The sequence below is a fragment of the Apus apus genome, chromosome 7, assembly GCF_020740795.1.
Source record: "Apus apus isolate bApuApu2 chromosome 7, bApuApu2.pri.cur, whole genome shotgun sequence".
Lineage (NCBI taxonomy): Eukaryota > Metazoa > Chordata > Aves > Apodiformes > Apodidae > Apus > Apus apus.
The window spans coordinates 15,541,224-15,563,998 of NC_067288.1; the positions used below are offsets into that span (position 1 = coordinate 15,541,224).

General features: G+C 38.9%; 2 protein-coding genes across 2 annotated transcripts in view; one reads left to right on the forward strand and one right to left on the reverse strand.

Moving 5' to 3' along the window:
• The first annotated feature begins 221 nt into the window (after window positions 1–221).
• GTF2B (general transcription factor IIB) lies at window positions 222–21,598 on the forward strand. The gene is made up of 7 exons (XM_051624316.1): window positions 222–293; window positions 2,753–2,859; window positions 12,390–12,523; window positions 19,023–19,169; window positions 19,302–19,431; window positions 20,046–20,327; window positions 21,103–21,598. The coding sequence occupies exons 1-7, from the start codon at window positions 277–279 to the stop codon at window positions 21,234–21,236; spliced, it is 951 nt and encodes a 316-aa protein (XP_051480276.1). The 5' UTR covers window positions 222–276; the 3' UTR covers window positions 21,237–21,598.
• Window positions 8,214–22,775, reverse strand: part of PKN2 (protein kinase N2) — a 72,668-nt gene continuing 58,106 nt past the window's right edge. Inside the window, exon 21 of the mRNA XM_051624314.1 lies at window positions 8,214–8,892. Within this exon, the coding sequence (XP_051480274.1) occupies window positions 8,884–8,892 (9 nt within the window). The 3' untranslated portion in view covers window positions 8,214–8,883. The remainder of the gene's footprint in view (window positions 8,893–22,775) is intronic.

Here is a 22,775-nt window from a genome sequence, read left to right on the forward strand (position 1 = left end):
ACCCCCAAGTACCCAGGTTTGACTATTAAACGAGATGTTGGTCCCTGAACCACCCTCGGTGCAAGGGAGCCCCCAGCAGCGCCCCCGGGGCCGGGCCCCGGGCCCCCAGCGCCGCAGCACGCGGCCCCGCACGCACCTGCCCCTGCGCCTCCTTCTGTCCCTTCGCGTGACCCGTAGCGAGCCCTCCCCGGGCCCCGCCCACCGCGGTTGCTATATAAGGGGGAAGGGCGGCCCGCCGCCTGACTGCGCACGGGCGCTGCGGGACGAGCGGGCAAGATGGCGTCCACGAGCCGGTACGGGGGCCGGGCCGGTGCGGAGCGGGGCCGGTGCGGAGCGGGGCCGCCATCTCCTCCTGTTAGAGAGGGGGGAGAACATGGCTGCGTTGGTCCTGTCGCCAGCTGGGGAGGAAGCGCCGTCCCCGGCTCGCTCGGTTCGCGGCGCACCCGGCCCTTCTCCGGGCTTGGCTGTCCCGGGGCCGCGCCGCCCGGGGGCAGGAGGCCGGGGAGCGGCGGGGTCTGGGCCGGGCGGCCCCTGAGGGGCTGATCTCGCCGCCTTGGTGCTTCGTGTCGTCGTTAATCTGTGGTGCTCTGAGAGGAAGTGAGCATTTTAGGGGATTTCGTGGCGATGTGTCACTTGATTCCCGAGCCCCTCGCTAGTGTGAGCTCGGTGTGACTGGCGCGGGTGATCGAGCCCGTTTTCCGGCAGGGTCGAGCTCTCGCCCCAGCAGTGTCTGACTTATTTTCGTGTGGCTGAGCGCGGCCGCAGCGCCGGGACAGTCGCTCTGGGCCCGGGGCGGTGCCTGCGGCCGGGCGGGTGTGGAGCGGGGGCCCCGGTGCCGCCGGGCCCGGCAGCGTGAGGCCGCCGCTCGGTTCCGCGCCGCCGCTGGGCCGGGGAGGCGGTTCCCCGGCTTGGCTCCAGGTTATCGGGCCTGACAAGGCTTTTTTAGGCTCCCACCCTGAATCTGTACCGACACTAGTCCGTGGCCAAACGGGTCTCGGGCTCTGAATCAGTCTTTTTTCCCTGGAGATGTATGGAAGTTTTCTTTCAAGTCAGGAATGAAGGAAGGCCCGTGGAGCGGACTGTGAAGTGACTCTATTACTCCTGCTAAACCTGTCCTACGATCCTCGGAAGCACTCGTAGGAGTCTTACTGCAACTCAGCTGTTTGCTGAGATGAACCTTTATGCACATGCCATGAATTTTCCTTCGGTATAGTTGTCTTAATATATTGAACGTGTGTATTGTAAGGAATACAACATATATGTCTAGATAGTCAAGTTAAAGTTGGTATAGGAAGACTAGTTTTTACAATGTTTTGTGAAGGTAAAATCTGAAAGAAAACTATTCTTTCAGGCTTCTGGATTTTTTTTCTTTTGCTTAGCGTGTCGCTAGCCTTTTGCATAATGCCAAACGTCAGATGATTGTACTTGCTTTGTCAACAGTTTTGTCTTGTATGAAACCGCTGGCTGGGAATCGTGAGGAGGAAAGTAGCTTAAAGAGCTTTTATCTAGTATTTTGAACATAATTTACATCTCAAGGTCTTGTGTGTACATGTTCTTCCTGGAGGCTTTTAATATTAGTAGTGATGTTGATTTTCTGTTTTAATTTGAAGACTTACATATTTTTCTGAACAGTCACTTGATTATAATGTTTGGTTTTTTTGTATTTCCTACTCATCAGAAATATCTAAAAGGTAAAAATTAAGATAGAATGTATAGGTTAGGCTGAAATAATGGACTAGTAGTAGAGGGTAACTGGAATTAATTTAACTTTTAATCGGATATTTTCTATGATTGGGAGGATTAGAAGTTATTTTTTGGCACAGTCAGATTGAGGTTGGTGGGTACTCATGACAGTTTCTTTGCATTCAGCTTCTGTGTTGTGTGCTTTTTAGCTTGAGTGGAATGGCTTTGGTGTTGTATACTCAATATCCAATTGTAAATATTTTCTGCTTCAATTTTGTAATGGCTGGTTTAAACAGAATTATTGAACAATCACTGGTAGCTTGAATGAGGTATTTACTGCTGAGATGTTTGCTTAGAAACAATTGGTTACTACTTTAGTCAGTAACTAAAAGCTGTTGTGCTAAGCAGTGCTAATGCTTTGTAGTTTTTTGTATCTTCTGTAACTGTTGAAGATGTATGGGTTTGAAAGAGGCAGGTCCCTATTATCAGAAGCAGTTGTGTCATAATCTCCTTCATGAGCTGATTGGGTTTTGGTGTTTTTTTTGTTGTTGTTGTTAAGATGCTACAATTAATGAGTTGCTTAATTTTAAAATGGGCCTTTTTCTTCAAATACTTGAAAATAATAAAACAGTGGTAGAACAAGCGATTTTTTAAAAAATGTATATTTTGCTTGCACAACTTCCTGAATTAAGGACCTGGTAACTCATATTGATTAAGCATTGGAAACAATTATCACTAACTTCTTAGGGAACTTCATTTAGTGAAAGACTGAGAGTTAGACTACAAGTAATTAACTCTATTTAGATTTTTGATGTTTTAATTTGAAGTGGGTTTGATACAAGATACATCACAAAGCATTTGGAGTACAAGATAAAGTTTTGTTTGTCAAATGTAGTATTACAGCATTTAAATGAAAGATGAGGTTCAGGTGTTTAGCTTAGTATTCTATAGTTAAATAGACTGTAAGTTCTGTATAAAGTTATTTCCAGCAAGAAACTCTTATGCTTTTGGATATGAAGCCTGCTTAATGAAAAGTAATTAATACTTTTTTTTATTATTTTTTTCTTAGTTTGGATGTACTTCCAAGGGTGACTTGCCCAAATCATCCAGATTCCATTTTAGTAGAGGATTACAGAGCTGGTGATATGATTTGTTCCGAGTGTGGGCTAGTAGTGGGTAAGTAGCTATTAATGTTTTTATGAATTACCATATTACTTAAATTGTGCATGTAGATTTGTTTTCCCACTGAACTAGTATATGATAATTTGAGTATTAAAAGACTTTTTCTTGGTGCTTAAATGTTTTCTTCTATGATATTCTGTTGGCTAAAAGCTTGCTGTTCTGAGTAGTCTATCTTCTGGTAACTTCCTGCATTATGGAAAAGAGTCAAGCTATTTAAGGATTGAAAAGTTAAAATATGTTGTAATATTGAATTAGAATATTGTGCTGTCTAGTCCAGTATTCTGTCTTTAATAATGACTGGTGTTTCAGTCAGGAAAGTATATGAAATTTAATAAAAGCTCGTTATTTAAATAATTTGCCTACAAAAAAAAAAAGTAGAAGTCTTAGCTTCCCATTTAGAGATTATCTCCTGCCCTGAAGGATTCCCTTTATATCCTTGCCAGCACCTGTTTTTGTTAGTTACTCCTCCCAAGGCTTTTAGTACTATCCAGAGTAAATTTCCAATTTTTCTTCTGGACTTCTGCTGAGCTCTTTACTCAGTTCATGTGGCAGCAATTTCCACAGGCTAAACTGTATTTCTAAGTGTAATAGAATATTTAAAATGAAAGGCCTATTGGGTCTTCTCCGTGTTTGAATGAGAGGGATGGAAAGACAATCATGTTGTCCTAGAGCATGCTGCAGATTGATTTTTATATTTTTATAGGATGAGCATCTTACTGTCTTTATTCCTTTTGCATGGGAAACTTTTTATGCTCATGTTATGATCGTTCTTTAAGCCTCATCTATTTCTATTAAATTTTTTTTTGGAGATACAATGACCAAAAGAAAATCCTTTGCTTTGAAAATGCATGTTCAGGTGATTCTTTCAGTGGTGCTAAACATTTCAGATGGTTTTATATCCCTCTCTCCTAGACTGTGGTGATTTTGTTTTGGCTCTTATCTTGCACTGAAGTACGAGTTCTCATACAGCTGTTAGTGTAAAGCTAAAGGTTTAATAATTTGCAGCAAAAGTGGTATTGATTTAGCCAGGTGACTAAAGGTTGTCTTTTTCTTAATGCACAAAGCAAACTTCCATTTAGCTTATTAAAGTGAATTTTAAAATATTTAAACCTCAGTACCAGTTTCCTTTAAAATTATGAAACCATTTAAAAAGCTATGGGAAGGATTGTTACTTGCTGTGTTCTGATAAAGGTAAATAAATAATAATAAATTTGCTGGTTAAATATTCAGATGTTCACAGCAATATTTCCTGTTGAAATATGATACTAGGCTTCTAAGTTCTTGCTTAAAAATAGCTCGATCCATATTTAGCTGTCTGCAGGGCTGCCCTAGCAGTTGAACCAAAGTTTAGAAAAGCCTATCTTGATCACTTCATAACTTTTAAGATAATTTTGGCTTTAGAAGAAGAGGAAAAGGTTTTGCATGACACATTTAAGTTTTAAGAACTTGGGGGTTTATCAGAAATCTCAATTTATGTGCCTTCAGTTATGTTGTCTTGCTTAAGAGATTTACTCTCTGGTCTCTTGAATCAATAGTGTTGATTCAAGTTGTGAGCATTTTTGAAGAGCAAAATCATTAGAATATTAATACAAACTTTTGCTGAGTTGAATTTTTAAAATGTGTTTAAAATTGCCTTAGTCCTCTTTACAGCCAATGTTACTAGTAGAGTGAAAATTGGTCTTTCTATAAGCATGCAGGTTTTTTTAACAAGATCTTTCTATGAATCTGTCACTAAAAGGCTTTAAAAACACACTTGCGTTGTGCTGATGAGTCTCATTCTGTCTTGCCTTCCTTCAGCAATTTAGTTTACCTGCATGTGTCCAATTCATTAGCTAGGGTACCTAGCAGCTAGTTTGGAAAACCAATTAAATGAAATGAAGATAAATAATTGAAGAGTGCATGACCAAACAGAGGTGTGAATATTCAACCTTCCCTCTTCTGGTCTGCTAAGAAATTTAGAAGAGGAGAAAACCAGATCTAATTCTTGATACCTCTTTTCTGGAGATGCATGTCATGTTTTATAAGGAAGTGAAGACAAAATTTTGTCTCCCAATGAGGAACTTTTCATATATTTGTTGCCAGTTCTGTGGTATGTGTTCCCCTTAAGAGAGGAGGATTTCATCTCCTGATTATACATTAAAAAAGTTGCGGATTTGTGTTTCTGGGACTTACGTAGGTTGTAATGTGTAGCTGATATGAACAGGGCACACTGAGAATATATTTTAGGGTGGGCTTAAAGTTAGTGAAATCTTTATCATTGAAGGGGATCAATTAGAACAGTTAAAAACTCAAAAGACACAACATACTCTGTAACCAAATAAGTGTTACAGTTTTATTTAAAAATACTGTGATTTGGGTGACTGCTGAACATTATTGGCCTATGTGGGGCAGAATGGTGAATTTTTTGCATTTATTTTAGTGTTGTATTTAGTGATGTAACTTCACTGAATTTTAAATTTTATTTATTTTAGTACAGTTTGGCTGAAATCAGAGTGAAGAGTCTTTGAGTCCACTTTATGTTTTTCTGGATTGCTATGGCAAAGTACTAAAGTTTCACATTTTTGGGAAAAATACGTTCATTAAATATGAAACTGTTGTAGGTTAAAATTGCTGCTGCACAGATAATTTTCAGGTTTTGCAGTCAATCTTCTAGAAACATCAGATGAATTGACGTAACATTTATCAGGTCTGTAGCTGAAAGGAGTGAAGCATTGGAAAACTTTTGGGGATGAGAAAGCTAGGAGAGGCAGCTGATCTCTTTAGCAATGTAATTCCATGTCTTATGCAGAGTCTTACTGAAAGTACTGCTTTTTAAAGGATTTATTGACAAACATTTTTAAACAAAGTTGGGTTTTACTCATAGTTGTTGCTCATAGTGCCTCAATAAGATTGAAATTTGAAGTTAAATTCATTAATGCTGCTTTTTCTTTGTATATAATTTTTTCACTTATTCTAAGTAAACTGAACTATTTTTCTGTGCAGCATTAAAACAATTAAATCTTGTCAGTATGACTGAAGCCGATGGCTTGTTCTGTTATTGCTTCGAAATGCAGCTTCAGTCTACTAAAAACTCTCATCTGCTTGTTTTCACTGTTACATTCCTTTGGTTAGCTTGTGTTCCATGTTTCCATGAAAACTGTTTCCAACTTGTTAACTTTTCCTGCTGCTAATTGCCCTATGCTTGAGAGGCAGCCAGAGATGTAAGTTGCAATTATCCATAGAATTTTTACATTAATCAGGATTGACATACATATGAAACTTTACAAAACTTATGTCCAAGTTTATAAGCTGTTAAAAATCTTGTGTTTTATTCCACATGCTTTTCTCAAATCATTCTAGGATATATGGTATGGTAAGCGTTCATGTGCTGGCTTGAGAATTCCTGAGTAGAGTTCTAGAGTTTGGAGAAGTTTTTGGTTCTGTGTTCATTTAAAACCTTGACTGTATCTTATTCTTCAGACAGACTTGGTGGGGGGAGAAGCATTTTCTTCAAGAATACAAGGCTAGTAAATCCTCTTTCTTGACAGGTAAATATTTTGCTTACTACCTTTTAGGCAGTAAAAAGGGCTGGAAGTCATCTGATAAGCCAGAAGAGGCTGAAGAAAGCAAAATTTTCTTGATGTAACAAGGTGTTGAGCTGAATTTCAGAGGGGCATAAGATTGAGTCTAGTGGTATGTACAGCTGAGTAGCATCTCAGCTAGGTAGTAATACCTTTCTGATCTAAGACTTGCCTAAAACATCTGCATAAGTTTCATTAAGTGTGTCCTAGTGTGCAGGAGTTGGAGCAGTGAGGAGTTAATTTTCAGAATTTCATAAGTGATTTTCTGTAACTGGTTAACTCTGCTTCAGTAGGCAGATACGGCTTAGCTAAGAGCAGCGCTCTTGTATTGAGTCTTTTTGGTTAGCTCTAAATAAAAAAGCAGAAGCCCATCTTTAGATGATGAGACTCCTTGGACATGTATCAGCTTGTTAAAGCTTTGAATCAGATTTTGAGCTATATTCAGATGTTTAGTCAATGTTCTGTTTGTTTGTTGTTTGGTTTTTTTTGTGTTCTTCAACTAAACACTAAAGTGTTCAGTGAAAGAATATTGGATAAAAATGTTCAGTAGTCTTGTGGTGAACCGTGAAGTGGTTATAAAATTCTGTCAGAATATTTAGTTGTCTAAGGCTTCTGAAAAGTTTGACGTCTAAGTGGCACATTTAATTTAAGTATGGTCTATGAAGAATAGCTGAGATTTAACTATACCACAGATGTGTTTTTCTGTATGATACAACCAACAAGTGGGAATGAATTTCATTATTGCCTCTCTGTTGGCCAGTCCATTACTCAGGATGTCTGTCATTAGGGATAAGATTGATTTTGTCTAACTCTAGATGCTTCTCTTCTGAAAACCACAAACTTTTTTTTTTTTTTTAGCTGTTAGTAGTATCCTGTAAGTGGAGAATGTGCTAAAGCGCTTCTGAGTTGGATCCAGTAGAGGGCAGTTATGCAGTTATGTCTATTCTATTATCTTTATACCTCCAAATGGTGAAAAGTCTTTATATTGGGGTGTATGTTAATAGTTACTTTCTGTGATTATTATCAACGTTTAAAATGTGAGCTCTAAATTTAAAATGTTACTTAAACAGGCAAAAATCTTCAGCTATGGCTGTGTATTAGCACCTTATATTTGGTTACTGCTTCTGCACTTGGTGTCCTGAGCACTAAAAAGTGTCTGACAGAAGTTAGTCCTTGCAGATACAAATCTTTGCATCCACAGGAAAGCTAGTTTTAAAGAATGCTGATACTTAAAGAAATTCTGAATAGCTGCTTTTACATGAGTTTTTATGGATGCTGGATTTACACAGGTAATTTGTAATACTAAGAAAGTAATTTGCTAACCATTTTCAGTTAGCATTTCAAACAATCTGTTTTAAGTGTAACCCATTTCAGCTTTAAAGAGAAGGGTGGAGGTTCTAGCTGCTTCAGTAATAATGCTTGCAACAGTGGAAACTTAAATTTTAGATGTCAGAAGTTGTCACCTTTTGTCAAGCTTGGTAATAAGCACTGCTCTGAGCTTGTTACCTCCTGGAGAGTGGAGAAGATTTGGGTTCTAGACTTGGAACCAAAGGTGTTTGAGAGCCACTATGAGGAATCCTTCTGTTAGTTGAAGTACTAGATTTATTAGTGGGAGAACAGTAATATTGTCAATAATCCTATTTAGGGAGTGGGTTTGTTTTTACTTCTGTATCAGATTGGCGAAGTGATTTAGAAATGATCTGAATTCCTCTGATGGAAAGAGAGTCCAAAGCATCTTTTTCCTTTAAATTTTATTTATTTATTTAGTTAGTTAGTTAGTTTCCAGTGTCGATCAGGCAAAACTTTTTTTTTTGAGATTCTGTAGTTTGGAGCATCCTGTCAAGGTTTAATGCTGGGCTGGCAATTAAGTGTATGAGAAAGTATCAGAAAGATGGGGACTTGCTGGAGCAAGTCCAGCACAAGTTTGCAAAAAATAGTTTAGGGTCTGGAGTGTCTTCTGTATGAGGAGAGGCTAAGTCTGTTAGCCTGGAAAAGAGAAGGCTTGTAGTCCACTACCTAGGTTTTTCTTTATAGTTTGTCTCAGTACCTCATTACTCTGGCTTATAAGGAATTGATAGAAATTAATTGTAATTCTATTTTTAAAAAAGTTGGCTGTGTAAAATGCTTTAAAGTATAATATATGTGCTCACTAGATGGCAGCAGATTCCTTAACTAACTGTAAGAATTAAACATTTTGTAGAAACGAGTTGTTTGGGGACTTAGAAGTGCGGTTAAACTTTACTATTGTATTTATGTTTAGATTAAAATATTAGTTAATAATATGTAGAACTTGATGCAATATGCAGCTAACATTATAGCTCCTCAGTTAAAGACTTAAGAACATACCTTCTGGATATGTTTGATGGCTGGATATGGAAGGTAAGATTACTTGAGGCTTTTGAGTTTCATTCTGTTTCTTCTTTTGATGAAACATCTTCAGTCTGTATCAATATTGTCTTCATATAACCTAGAATACAAATGCAAAAGTAGAATAAAATACATGTGTGTTATGAGTTACTGCAAGTGGAGTGCAACATGAAAATAGCTGGTATTACTTCTCTAGAAATATGTAATTGCTGATTCAGGAGTTGTTGAGCAAAAATACTTTGAGAAATCACTTTCTATTATTTTGAAGGGAGGTGTGTGGGAGTAAACATGCATAGAGTGTGATGTGTATGTGTCTTAAGGTAACTTCTAAAAACTATTCAGAATTTTATTTTTCATACTGACCTGAGTTTACTCTTGGATTTCTGTAGCATATGCTCTTTGCATTTGCGAAGAAAAGTAACCTTGGTCTGAGGTGTTCCATTCTGAATAACAGTTCTGCATTTTACTAAATGAGCTTTTCAGATGGTGGGTACCCCAAGTCAGTGAAGTTTGCAGTGTGTATTTCCACTAGAGACTTTGTATTAGTCTATTAGACTGTATTTTACAGGGTAACTGAATACTGGAATAATGGTTTATGAAATTAAATGAGGCAGTGGGGAAAAAACTCAAAGATGCTTCAGGGTATCAGTCTGGAGAGGGTTCTGCAAAGATTTGGTTCTGTAAGCTGCATTTTTTTCAGAGGAAGAAGCTGAGGAGATGAACTCATCTGATGAAAATTAAATAAAAGAGTGTCTAATGTAGCCATATCTAGTGAAGCTTATTTTTGTTCAAAAGGACTGCCTCAAAAGGAAGTAGTGCAGAGAATATGCAGCCACTCCCATACTTATCATAGCTCAATACCATTGCTAAAGCCAATATAATAATGATGTGAGAAAGCAAAGATGAATTTATAAGGTATTTATTGGGAGCTTTTTTTCGTTCTGATATTTGACTGTCAGACCCATTTTCCAGGTGGTCCAGGAGAACCAGTCGGTAATGTATGAGCCAGCAAATTGTCATTAGGACTTGTTCACTCAGAACCAGTCTTCAAGGCTCATTCCTTATACTACTTTTTGTGAGACTGACTTTAGTATTTTAAGGTTTTGTTTCAGTCCCCTAGGGTGGGGCTTAATTGCATCTGTACTAACATCACTGTTTCAAAGTCTTTTTTATGTTTTGAAGAGTTAAAAATAATAAATGCCGCACTTCTTTGTGTATAGAACAGGATAATTAGCTGTTTGTAGCTGAGTATATTTTTCATCTATGGAAATCTTTTGGCCTTTTTGTTCCATTTTCATTAATATTTCTAGCTTGTGCTGCACTTTTATAGAAGCCTTTTGAAAGGTGGAATGCACTGCCTGTGACCTCTTCATATTTTAAGTGGGACACTGAGAGTGTCCATTAAAACTTCTTCTGCGATAGCAGATTTGTTGGCAAAGTAAAGATATTTGCATACTGTGTTTTAATTACACAAATGCTTTATATTTGGTGATATATTTTACTTAATCTTTTCTCACCCTGAAGGTAGTAGTCTCAGTCCTCTGTAAAATGTTTGCCAAAGCAGACAGTGATACAACACTTTTTTTGTTAGAGCAAGGAATGGTTCATAACTCACAAGAGGCAGATCCCTGAGTGTGAGTCATTTAGGTCATTCCCACTTGTGTGGAAAAAATATTACATCATTGCCCTGTACTCAGTGTTCTATTTATACCCTGCCAGAATTTTAAGTACATTTTGCTTTTTTTAGATGCTGTAAACAGTTTTGGGGGGTTGTCTTAAAGTAAAGTTACTTCTAGGCCATAGAAGGAGCATTACTGAATCAAATATTTACAGAGAGTCCAGGAGCTAGATGAGCGTGCTGTCTGCTAATTTAAGCTTGCAAGGAGGCTGGAGTGGGGGACAAGACCTTTCTAGCAGAAAGAATGGATCTGTGCCTCCTTTTACTCTTATGTTCTTAGCCTTCTAGGTTTTTTATGGTTGTGTATGGTGGTGTTGTGTTTTTTTTTTCCTTCCCCTGTCCTTGGTTTTCAGTAGAGCAATAAATAAAGGTGGAGCATAGCTGTAAGCAGGTCTGACAAATACTAGTGAGAGAACCTCTAACCCAAAATGATTCATTTTGGTTGTGGTGGTTTCTTATATTTCGTTCACACCTTTCAATTTCAAGCATATTCTTTGCTTAATTTTATGTTAAGGATAAAGGTCCTTATTCAGAATAGATTCCCTTCTTTCCCCGAAGTAATAGTGCAGTTGCATCACTCTGTCCATTGCTCCTGTATTTTTTTTACAGGTTCATATCTTGCATTACCATTGTTTGGAGACTGCTTTTGTCTGTATGCTGATGTTTTCACCAGGTTAAATGGGCCTCTGTAGTTTCATACTGAGACTTCCATATTGGAAATTTTTCTTGCAGTCAGTGGTACTTACTTCTTGCAGATACTTGTTTTATAACATGTTTAGTCACTGATAAAGGTAGTGAATTTTTTCCTCGGGCTCAGCAAAGCAGAGTGACAATTATATTGAAGTTTCTTCTGATACCCTACACAGAGCTGAAATCTGCTTTACTGCAAAGCACTAAGAAAAGGGTTCTTTTTGTGCTTTTCTGTACGTGTGTTCTTAAAAATTCTGTAGTATGGCTCTGGAGGCAGCACCTTGGAGAGGCAGCACCTTGGAGATGCAGCTTTTACCGGACTTGCGGTTAGGGTGAACTGCACTGCCAACAGCAGGGGGTGTGGGTTTTTCTTTCTGTTGTTGTGGTGGTGTTTTTTTTTTTCTTGAGATTGTATCTTGGTGATTACTGCAGGGTTTTTGCCTGCTTTAGTGTTGGTTAGAGTTATTTCTGTATCTGAAAAGTTGCTGTAGGAAAGGTTTAGATGAATGAGAGACTTGTTTCATTCAGAGAACATGGGTTTAGTGCTTTTTCTGCTTACTCTGAATCTGCGTTTAAACTGTTGCAGATATAACAGGGTAGATTTGGTATAAGAAGAAATAGTTTTGTATTCATACTGCGTGTTGATACTGTCAAGCATCATAAATGGAGTTGGGCAGGGTCAGACTTCTCTTCAAGAACAAGAACTGAGCTGCAAAAGGTTGTTGTTCTGGGTTACAAGGTGGCATGTTTTACAGTACCAAGGACTTGGAGCTCATGTACAGAAGTGATTTACTACAGCTTAATGAGATTTTTCGTGATAGATAATTCACATGTGCACTTTGAACACATGGCAGATATGAGAGATCTTCTTAAGTTACAGTGACTTCCTGATTTGTCAAAGTGCTGAGTCTGTAGGCAACCATGACCTCCAAACTCTTTATTCCTTTTGTGTGTTGAAGATTCCATGATAGTCTTTAACAATTTGTGTTCTGGATGCATTTCTTTATTTATGTTTTTTGTGCATCTCTAGTAGGATTTTTCCCCCACTGCTTTCAATTTAACTTGTAAATTCCAAACATCTTAGTACATTGTCCTGCAAGTTACTGTTCTTTTTGGGAATGCCAACAGACTGCCACCTTACAATGGAGAGCTCATATGCATAACTTAATGTTCTACAGAATATTTAAAAATGTTACATTAACATAGACTCTTCCTTTCTGTGAACCCAGGTGACCGGGTCATAGACGTAGGGTCAGAGTGGAGAACTTTCAGCAATGACAAAGCAACAAAAGATCCGTCTCGAGTCGGGGATACCCAGAATCCTTTGTTGAGCGATGGCGACTTGAGTACAATGATTGGCAAGGTAACACTTCAAATAATAAATTTTACAAAGTTTGAGCATTTTAATGTGAAGTATATATTTGTATATCCATAGGGAAACTATTCAGAGAATGTATGTACAAAGATTTTGTCTCAACTGAACTCTTGCATTTCAGAGCTGTGTAAAATGTTGCTCTTTCCTGGGATAGAAGGAAAGGTCTGATGTCTTCGACAGAAGAAAGTTTGCAGGGCTGTGGGGTTACTTGCCGCTCTTCGGTATGCTGCTATAAATAGAAAAGCTAATGTTGCAGTCTTTAAAGAAACACTTTGACTTAGCATTTGAGATTATTATGAAGTAACAGATATGTAGTTTTGAGGTCTCGATAGCTAGTATTGCCCAACTTGAACTATCATTTTTACAATAAAATCTGTATCAAATTTATGCTGGTGACCTGGAGATCTACATGCATATTGTACATGTTCTTTAATGTTAAAGCACTGAATACAGAAACTTTAAAGGTGTGAGTGCTCCAGAAGAAAGTATTCAGTGTTTATATTAGAGTTGAAATTTAGTGGTGCAGCTATACCCTGCTGTTTCCCATGAGAGTGCAAGCAAGGTAAAGTGCACAAACACACTCCCTTTAATGAAGCAGTGATATGGATAAGTTTTCATTGTTGTGCTGTTTGTTATATTTTCTACTGTGAGATTCAACTAGATATTTGTGGATTTCTTGAATATTTCATGAGAGGTCATCCAGCTGCTGATAGATAATTGTTAAAAATGTGTTGCTTTGTGTGTGGAGGTACAGACACAACTGGGTTTCTCAGAAGTTTTTGTTCCAGCAATGTTGCTAGTATAAAGAAGCAAACATACCTAAATACGTATAGATATGTATAGGGGAGTGTGCACCATACTTCTCAACCAAGAATTCTTCAAAGAGTTGATAACAACTAATAAATACTGGTATGGATAGCTAATCTTGAAGCTTCACTGGTGAAAAAGAAATCTTCTGTTCAAAGGAACGTCCAGGTAGATGCTTGTGTTTTGGACAGCCCCAAGCATTGATGCCCTCTAGATCTTAGGATGCCTTGTGGTGGCTTTTGGAATCTGTTCAGGCAAACAAATTTCTGCACTGCTCCATTAAAAAAGTTAGCAGTGCTAAGTAGCTCTGTGAAGCAGTGCTGTGGCAGTCACTGGAGTTTTAATGTCACCTCCATAGGTCCAGAAAGATTATAGTTCTCAGGACTTGGATTTCTGTCACTGATTTGGTCAGCTGTGATAAAAATCAGAAATACACCTTTATAAACACATGGAGAAATGGACTGGATTCTCCAGATTCACACTGTTGTCTCATTTTGGGACTAAATACAGGTTTTGTTTCTGGGAACTCAGTTTGATTCAGTAGGTAGGACAACCTCCTGAGCTTTTTTAGAAACTGTGTTGAAAAGACAAAGGTGTTTCAACTAAAGATAGAATTCGTATGCAGGTGACTTGTGCTGTCAACCCTCTTCTCTCTAGGGGTTCAGATCCTCATTTAGAATAAAAGGGGTAGCAGCCTTAGTGAGAGAGTTAAGAATGTAAAGAAATTTCTGTGAAAAGTTTGGTTTTCAATGAAAGCTAAATTTTTTTTTGAGATGGACATTGATCTAATGAAACATTTAGGCTGTTAACCAGAACAGGCACAGCTATCAGTGTGGCATGAGGTAACCCATGAGAACTGTGAGTAAAAATGTCCAAGTACTGAACTGCCAGGATCACGTTGAAGAATAGAGGGGGCAATCTGTCCTACTATCATGGGAAGGAGTCACAGAAGAGACATTATTTTCTACAGGAAATTGGGAATCTCTGACAAACCAGGATGTGTTCTGGACAAGAGTTCCTGTGTTTGTCTTGCCTGTGAGCAGGGGCTCTGGGCTGTCAGCTCATTGATGTGAACTCTGGATCAGGAGCTGCATTTTTGCTCAGCTATTTGGAAGGAAGAGAATTACTTATATCAGAAGACGATGAAGAAATTTCTATCAGTGCAGAAAGCACATAAATTTTGCAGCAAAAATAACTAAACCAAGGAAGCAGTACATTTCTTATGCAGTCTTCTGAAGTCCCTGCCAGCAGTAGGCTGGGTTGAGGATTGACCTAGATATGCACAGAGGTTGAACATGGGTGAGATTGGTGTAGTCATGAAGAAGATAAGTAGTATTCAACAGAGTACAGAATAGCCTTCATGAGTTCCAGAGAATGAAGCAGGGTAGGATTGTATTTTTTTAGTTAACAACAGTTCCTAGAATGGCCTGGAGCAGATGCCAGATTTATGTGCCAGAGATTGCTTTAGCCTTTTGTGTGGGACAGGGAACAGGTGTATTTCTGCTTCAGGTAGAGTTGCAGATAGTAGAATCTTTAAAACAAAAAACCTCCCCCACCACCAAAAAAACCCAAACCACCATCTCTGTTGTAGAAAATCTGAAAGAGAAAGACATTGATAATTCTCCTGGTACATCATATTGGAGATTCACTGTAAACTCCTTGGAATGTAGGTAGAAGTGGCATCTGAACCACTTGCCAGTTAAATAGTAAAGTTCTGTTGCCTTGAAATAATAAGGGAAGGGGCCAAGTTTTGCTTTACAGAAGGTTTGTCTCTCTTTCCTCTTTAAAACCAGGAAGTGATGCTTCAGAACTCCTTTCTACTGGGGGTATGTGCTCAGTATCTGCTAGCAGCACAAGAGAGGCTGTTTTGCCCGTGCAAAGGGATTAGTTCCTAATTGGTTTTAGTACTTAAGGGACCCATCTGTCTGAGGTAGCAACAGCCTGCATTGGCAGAAGGATTAATTTGTCTGTGAAGAGGAGGATGAATAGCATAGCTGGCTGTGGTGGAAGTGGTTTGCATTTTTCAATCAGGTCTTTAGGATATTGGCGTAGAACTATATGTCTCTGAAAGGAAATCCTGAGTGCTGCAGTTGAGCTGATGACAATGCAGATCAATTAGAGATGTGGTGTAGTCTGGCATTAGATGTCACTTGATTGCCAGAATATGATAGTTATTTCTAAAATCCTCATGTAAAATTAAAGAAAAATCACAGAACAAGCAGCTTCTCAATCTGCCTTGATAAAAGAATTCTCTTCTATGAATCTAAAATAAAACTTATATGTTTTGCTACCTTTCTAGTGGAAAAAGTTGCCTTTTGTCACTCTTTGTAGTTAATCACTCCTTTTTGTAGTGACTGAAACTACAAGAGAGTTCAGATTGGTTGAAAAATTAACTAGTCTGTCCTTTGGTCAGATGCCTCTGAAAGGAAGCTGGCTGTTGTCAGCCAGCATGCCTTGGATCTACAAGTGCTGAATTAATAAGTAGTGGCAAGATATCAAGGGATGATGATTGAAGAAGAAGAAAGGATCCATCAAACTGTATAATAAGCTTGTTGTACTGGACAAGAAGACTGGCAGATCTGGGGGCATTTCTTGATTCTGTGGATAACCTCAATTCAATGATGTGGATGATGATGGTGGTATTTCTGCTACTAAACGGGACATACTGGGGTACAAAGCTGTTGGCTACCAGCACTGTAATATCCATGGAGCCCCTTCAGAGTTTACCACTGTTTACTGGACTGTTTTCTCACTTTGGCTATCTTTGAGGCTGTTTCCAGGATTGTATCCATGAGGTTTCTGCTCTGGTCGAAAGGCAAACAGGTGGAACTCCTGTCTTTGACACATGTATTTCTTGCCAAGATGGCAAAGATAGGAGTAGATGTCTGATAAAGGCCACAACTGTAAAACACAATTCCTATAATTATTTTTTTTTTAATTTCAGTTAAAACTGTATGGCTCCTGTTTTTTCTGTGAAAGGGACTCCAAATATGGTTTTCAAGGGCAGAAGCCAACAAACTATTGTCCCTCAATGGAAAGCTCCAGAAGGAAAGTAGATGGTGCATTTAAAAAGCAAATGCAGGATGAATTGCTGTGGTTTATTTAAGTGGTCAAGATGGAAGAGTGTTTTCCAGCACTTTCATAGTTGTGAACTGTGTCGATGACTTGTGGAGGGTCTCACACTGACAGTGTATAATCCTTTGCTTAACAGTACTTGCCTGTATCTGCATTGGTACTTTGAATATATATATAAGCAAACATTCAAAAGGAAAAGATAACCATAAACACCAGCAGGAAAGTAAAAAATGAGAGTTTAAAGAGAACCATAAAAAAAAGAATCCAGCCCAGCCCAAAACAGTGTTTTAAGTGCTGTGTAGTGCACCAGGGAAAATCCCTGTGTTGAAGGGAAATACTTGATGGCCCCAGGGCAGAACAGTGTTTCCTGGTAGAGGACTATCTGGCATATGAAGCCTGAATAGATGAGGCCTGTGGTCTTGCTGTCAGGATTGATAGGTCTTTGTCTGTGGTCACTCTTTTGGCATCTACAAGATGTTGAGCACATCCAGTTTCTGTAAGGATTTGTTCATAGCTCTGGTCTAGGATGCCATGATGCACATGAATGGTGTAATGCATTGCACCACACAGGGAGGGGTATGAGTGGTGGCCAGGAAGGAGCCTTTTTACTTGAGACTTGTGTATATTTTGGGCCAAGGAATGTTGTTGTGGCTTAATTTCTGAAAGGAAGACCGAGTGTTGCAGATATGTTTGTAATGCTTCTTGTGGTCTGAAGTTTCCTGTGCTTGATTCTTGCTCTTTGTTTACCTTTAAATTTACTGGGAACCTTGGGATAGTTGGGAGGTGTTCATCCAGTTGAGGAAGACAGTAGAGGCTGCTCCAAAGGCAGTCTGGGTGCTAAGATAATTTCTGGGTGATTCTTTAATCTGAAAGGATGTTTGAAGGAGTAGGAAAAAACCCAAGAATGGTCTTGGAACCTAACAGGGAGTCAGAGAACTATTCAAGGGGCTAGGGAAACTTGCAGGGGAGAGTTCTGTGCCATAGTCCTTGACCTCCACAGGAGTATCCAGCTGTGTGTTCACCACACTTAACGTGTCTCAAGGGTAGAGGTGTATCCACTGAGTTCACCAGAAGTGGGGTGCAACTGGAGCATTAGGGTGTAGGGAAGTGGAACAGTGAGTAAATGGTTAAGAGTGAGTGTTATTAGTGTCAGTCAGAGACCATGTATTAAAAGCAGATGTGCACTAGGGAAAGCTTATAGAATTAGAGGCTGTTTTAAAATAGAAAGGCAATTCCCAATAATGTGGATCAGGAAACAAGCTCTGACTCCCTCTGGGAAGCTCAGTGGAGTAACATGGCTCCACAGTGTGGACTGCCCTTTGTTTGCTATATCCTGGTCCCACTTTGTATCACCTGGGCACCCTGATACATTGCTGGGTCTTCAGAATGAGAGCTCTGTGCAAGTGCTGGATGTGAATAACCAGATGAGCAGTCAGCCATAGGGCAGGATCTGCTTTAGGCAAAACAGTAGGCTATGTCTGCAGCAGCCACCCTATCGGCTTGTTTAAATTACCAGATCTATCTGCAGTGGAAGTTGGATCCGCAGCAAAAGTTGAATACCCCTGCACAACAAATTATTTGAAGGTGTCAGTGAGGAATAAATCCTTGTTGATTCAGGGAATCCAGGTTTCTACTCATGAAGTGGAGTTCATGTGAATAAGCGTTTTGCACTTGAGAGAGCTCATGGCCCTGCACACTGTGAGAGCAATTGCGTAAGCAGTCAATATAAATTACAGCCATCGCTCTTCTGAACTTACAGGCTGTGTTGTTATCATCTGCTGTTACTAATCTGACATGGCATTTGTTAAAGACATGTTTCAGGTTGATGGCTAATTGAAGACATTAAACATTTTTAGTTCCTCTTAGTTGGGCAAAATTGATTGCATATTTAATAGCAGTGTGCAACTTGTACTTTTAGTTGTAAGGTACCAAAAAAATGAATGTTTGAAGCTTGTTTTGAAGTTTCCAGGTTGAGTTGGTGGCTCTTTTCTTTCTCTTAAGATGTCTGTAGTTTTTCTGTAAAGGCAGACTTTATGGATTTTTGCATTTTGCCACAATTAAGGTTTGCAACTGCTAGCAGACACAATATCAAATATGTTTTGAATAGGTTGTTGGTTTGGATGTTCTCTTTGCCCATGTCTTCATTTACACATTTGAATTACCATTGTAAGCACTGGTCTCCAGTAGGCCCTAAAAAATTGTTTCCCTGACTCACCAGTCTGCCAGAGTGCAGAAGCAGCCCAAGTGGCATGGTGGTTGCATAAAATCTAATCTTGGTCCTCAGCATCAGTGACATGACTATTGAGACACATGTATTGACTACATACTATTAATTTTATTCTTTAGAATATTGTTGCATTAGGAAAGAAAACTCCCTGCATAGTCTGTGGTCTTTTGAAATCTATTCATGATTTTGAGACTGTGTGAAGTGTAAGATGTTTGGAGCAATGCTCGGTTGTATGATTTATTTCAGTGATGTTCATTTACACCACTGTTTGGATTGTGAAAGCCTGGATTTAAGATGTATAAAGCTAGATGTTTGCTCTTGAAATGAGGACGAAGTTGCTTTTATTTTATTAGTAATAATAAAAAAAATTCTTTTCAGGGCACAGGTGCAGCAAGTTTTGATGAATTTGGGAATTCCAAGTACCAAAATCGCAGAACTATGAGCAGCTCTGATCGTGCTATGATGAATGCTTTTAAAGAAATTACAAACATGGCAGACAGAATCAACCTCCCTAGAAATATAGTTGTAAGTTCATGTCTCCCTTTCCTTAAATTGTTCTGGCATTGGCTTAGTTAGCATAATATAATGAGCACATGAATTTTTGATACTGCTGCTAATTAAATGGCCTACAGTTAATTTAGTCTTCTTCCTTTGAAGGATCGAACAAATAATTTATTCAAGCAAGTGTATGAGCAGAAGAGCCTGAAGGGAAGGAGTAATGATGCTATTGCTTCTGCTTGTCTCTACATAGCCTGTAGACAAGAGGGTGTTCCAAGAACATTTAAAGGTAAGTTTTCAGTGATCTAGATGCAATTTTGTAACAAAGTAAAGGTCTAGTTGCTGTCATTGTGGGAGTCTGGCTTTCTCATTCCTGGACTTTGCTGAAAGGGTTGTTCGCAGCTACAGCTCACTTTTTCAGGATGGGAGGGTAGGAAGGAGTCTGGAAATCTGTTGTACTAATGAAGTGAGCAGGCTCTCAAGCATGGGAGTTTTGGTCATAATGCATTAAGGAGAGCATTGAAAGACATTCTGAGTGTTGGTGAAACTTAAAAGGTATTGCTTTGATCAGAGGATGATGGGACTGTTGTAACAGCATTTGAGCCAACAGTTCTGCAGTAAATAGGAGCATCTCTTCTCTGACAGGGATGCAACTTATTCTAGCATTAAGTACCACATTTTCCTTACTAAGCAAACTGTATTAATTACTCCTTGTGAAAAATGTGCATTGACTGAAGTTATTTGGAAGTTTTTCACGAATGTGCAAAGCTTGTTTAGTTGGTGATAGTGGCCTTCATGATGTTGGCTTTATTTGTGGGTCTTAATATGTTGAGAATCAAATGTTCTTATTGTGGGGGAGCAAGTGGCATCAAACCTAAAGTTTAATTTTTACTCCTTGTTTAGAAATATGTGCTGTGTCCAGGATTTCAAAGAAGGAAATAGGCCGGTGTTTTAAACTTATTTTGAAAGCTCTCGAAACCAGTGTTGATCTGATTACAACTGGAGATTTCATGTCAAGGTTCTGTTCCAATTTGGGTCTTCCCAAACAAGTACAGATGGCAGCAACACATATTGCCCGTAAAGCCGTGGAATTAGATTTGGTTCCTGGGAGAAGCCCTATCTCTGTAGCAGCTGCAGCTATTTATATGGCATCACAAGCCTCTGCAGAGAAAAGGACACAGAAAGGTAAAACTTCACTCTTTTTTTCTTTTCTTGCTGCTTCAAAGAGAATTCAGTGTTGTTGTAAATCTTGGATGAGTCTGTGCAGGTAGTGAGAAGCTGCCATGGTAACTGCATACAGCAGTGACCAAACCAGGACCTCCCAGTCCCCAGAATGAAAATTGAATTATTTGTTATGCTCTGTGTAAACTGAGTTTACTTTCTTCTGGTACTAGGATTTGGATTCTGGAATGCAATAGCCCAGTGCATTCAAATAAACACAATTTTAACATTACCCATGCTAATATTTGCATGTGTATATTTTGTAGCTTGCTCTGCACCTCTAACTTGTTCCTCTATGCATTTTTAAGGTAAATGTATTTCAAATTTAGCTGAAGATGTTACTTTTTGCCTCTGCTTAAAGTTTTTTGCTGGTGTTGCTTATATTTAGTGAAAGCACAAAAATGGAGATCCTGATATTGACAGTGATTTATCAGAATGTTGCTGGGCACATGGAGACTTTGCAGTAGGTGTTTTTAATGACTTTTGCTCTCCTGGATTTCTGACAATTTGATACTGATACTGTTCTGTGATTGATAGAGCAAGTTGAGTTATGGCATGTGAGAAGACAGACTGACATGAAAAATATTAGTCACAGTGGTTAAAAACACCTTTTCTGGGTTTTTAGGAGAGTTACAAATTTAGCTAAGTGTATACCACTGCTTTATACCTCATGCTTGCTGGTTTCTTAAATTAAAATGGGAAGAGTAAAAACTAATCACTTGTCTGCTTTTTGTCTTAGAAATTGGTGATATTGCTGGTGTGGCTGATGTTACTATTAGACAATCGTACAGGCTGATCTATCCTCGAGCTCCAGATCTCTTCCCAGCAGACTTCAAGTTTGATACCCCAGTAGACAAACTACCACAGCTGTGAAATGGCAGAGTATTACTTTTAATTTCTATTAAAAAAAAAAAACCAACAACAAGAAACTTGATTTTTGCCTATAATAAAGGATGTACAGAGTGTTAATATTGAGTCTTCATATTGTGGAACTGGAGGAGATGGAGCATAACTGCTGGAACGCAGCACACATTCCAAGGGTAAACAAGCTCATTGTGTGGCATTTTGTATGTATATATTAGTGGAAGTAAATATTTAATGACTGTTGCAACAAACTTAATTTCATATTGTTGTACTTATTTAGATTTCTTTTGTAGGGATCTAGTAAGATGTATTTTGGAAAATTGAAAATATTATGTAATTCCCAAATAAACTGTTTTCCAAAAACACTTAAACTATCTTGTGAATATCACTGCAACCTGAGGTGCACATATTGTTCCAGGTGCTGAGAACTGGAATGTGCTCAACAGAATGGTAGTTAGTGTCACAGTTATGGACTGGGTCACAAGGCTGCTTAAATGCTCACTTTCTATTTGTAGGTAGCTGTACAGTAGAGTGTGGGTGACTTAACCCAGAAGGGTAAGCAGTTTCTGAAAAGCAGTTTGAGTATTTGCACAACTGCTGCTGAAAATGTCAAAATTGGCTGTGAAAGGGTTAGTCACATCCTTGGCACAGTCTCCCTGATTTTCACTGATGTGTCTCTGCTTTGTTTCTGTGGATGTGACATAATGACAAAGCAGCTAAATAGAAACATAAGGACTCTTACTTTGGTTGAATTCCTGACAACTTTGTGATGCTTGGTACTGTACAAAGGAACATAAAATGTAGTTATAGTACAAGTTTGTTAAATGTTCTGACCTGTCAGTCCACCCTGCAGTCTGGCTGCCCACTGGTGAAGCTTTTGGCACTGTTACCTTCTAAGGGAGCACTTGCTTGTTTGAAAAGATGCACCAGGTGCTGAGGAGTTAAGGCCAGAAGTTATTCAGCCCTTCCCAAACTAACAGCTTTGAAAACTAGTTGCCTCCTGACAGTGTCCCTTTGTGTGCAAAGCAACAAATGCACTTAACTGGGAGGCTTCTGGTTCCTGAGTTAATTTTGTATCACAGGTGCAAATTCATTTTAATTACCAAATGAACAGCTGAGGGGTCAGCTTGCTACACATCTGGTCCTAAGCCATCCAGAGGGCAGGCTGTGTGTCCAGTGCTAATAGCACTAATTGTCAATAGGCCACACTGTTTCCTTGCTGGTTTAGTTTTAATCCTCTTCTGCCAGTTGAGACTATTGAAATGTGGCAGTTTAACATTTTTTTCAGTAAACAAATAACAAAGGCTGTACAGTTCTGTTACATCACTGAAGCTGTTGGTTGTGGTCATGAAAAACTGTGGTACAGATGTTAAAGGTGGTGTTCTTGGTAGTTTGGGCATTGCTTACTGCTAATGTATCCTTAAACTTTGTTGCAATGTTTTCTACTGCTTGGGCTTTCCCTGGCTTTCTTTGAGCTACTCTATATCCATCTCCTGTGTGGGTGAAGGTGTGATGCTTTGAAGAGGCAGGGCCTGACCTTTAATGTAT

Excerpts from the sequence above, each read along its gene's own strand:
- GTF2B (XM_051624316.1), top strand. Across the intron at positions 12,524-19,022 it reads TGAGTACAATGATTGGCAAG|GGCACAGGTGCAGCAAGTTT; the intron begins GTAACACTTCAA and ends AATTCTTTTCAG. Across the intron at positions 19,170-19,301 it reads ACCTCCCTAGAAATATAGTT|GATCGAACAAATAATTTATT; the intron begins GTAAGTTCATGT and ends CTTCCTTTGAAG.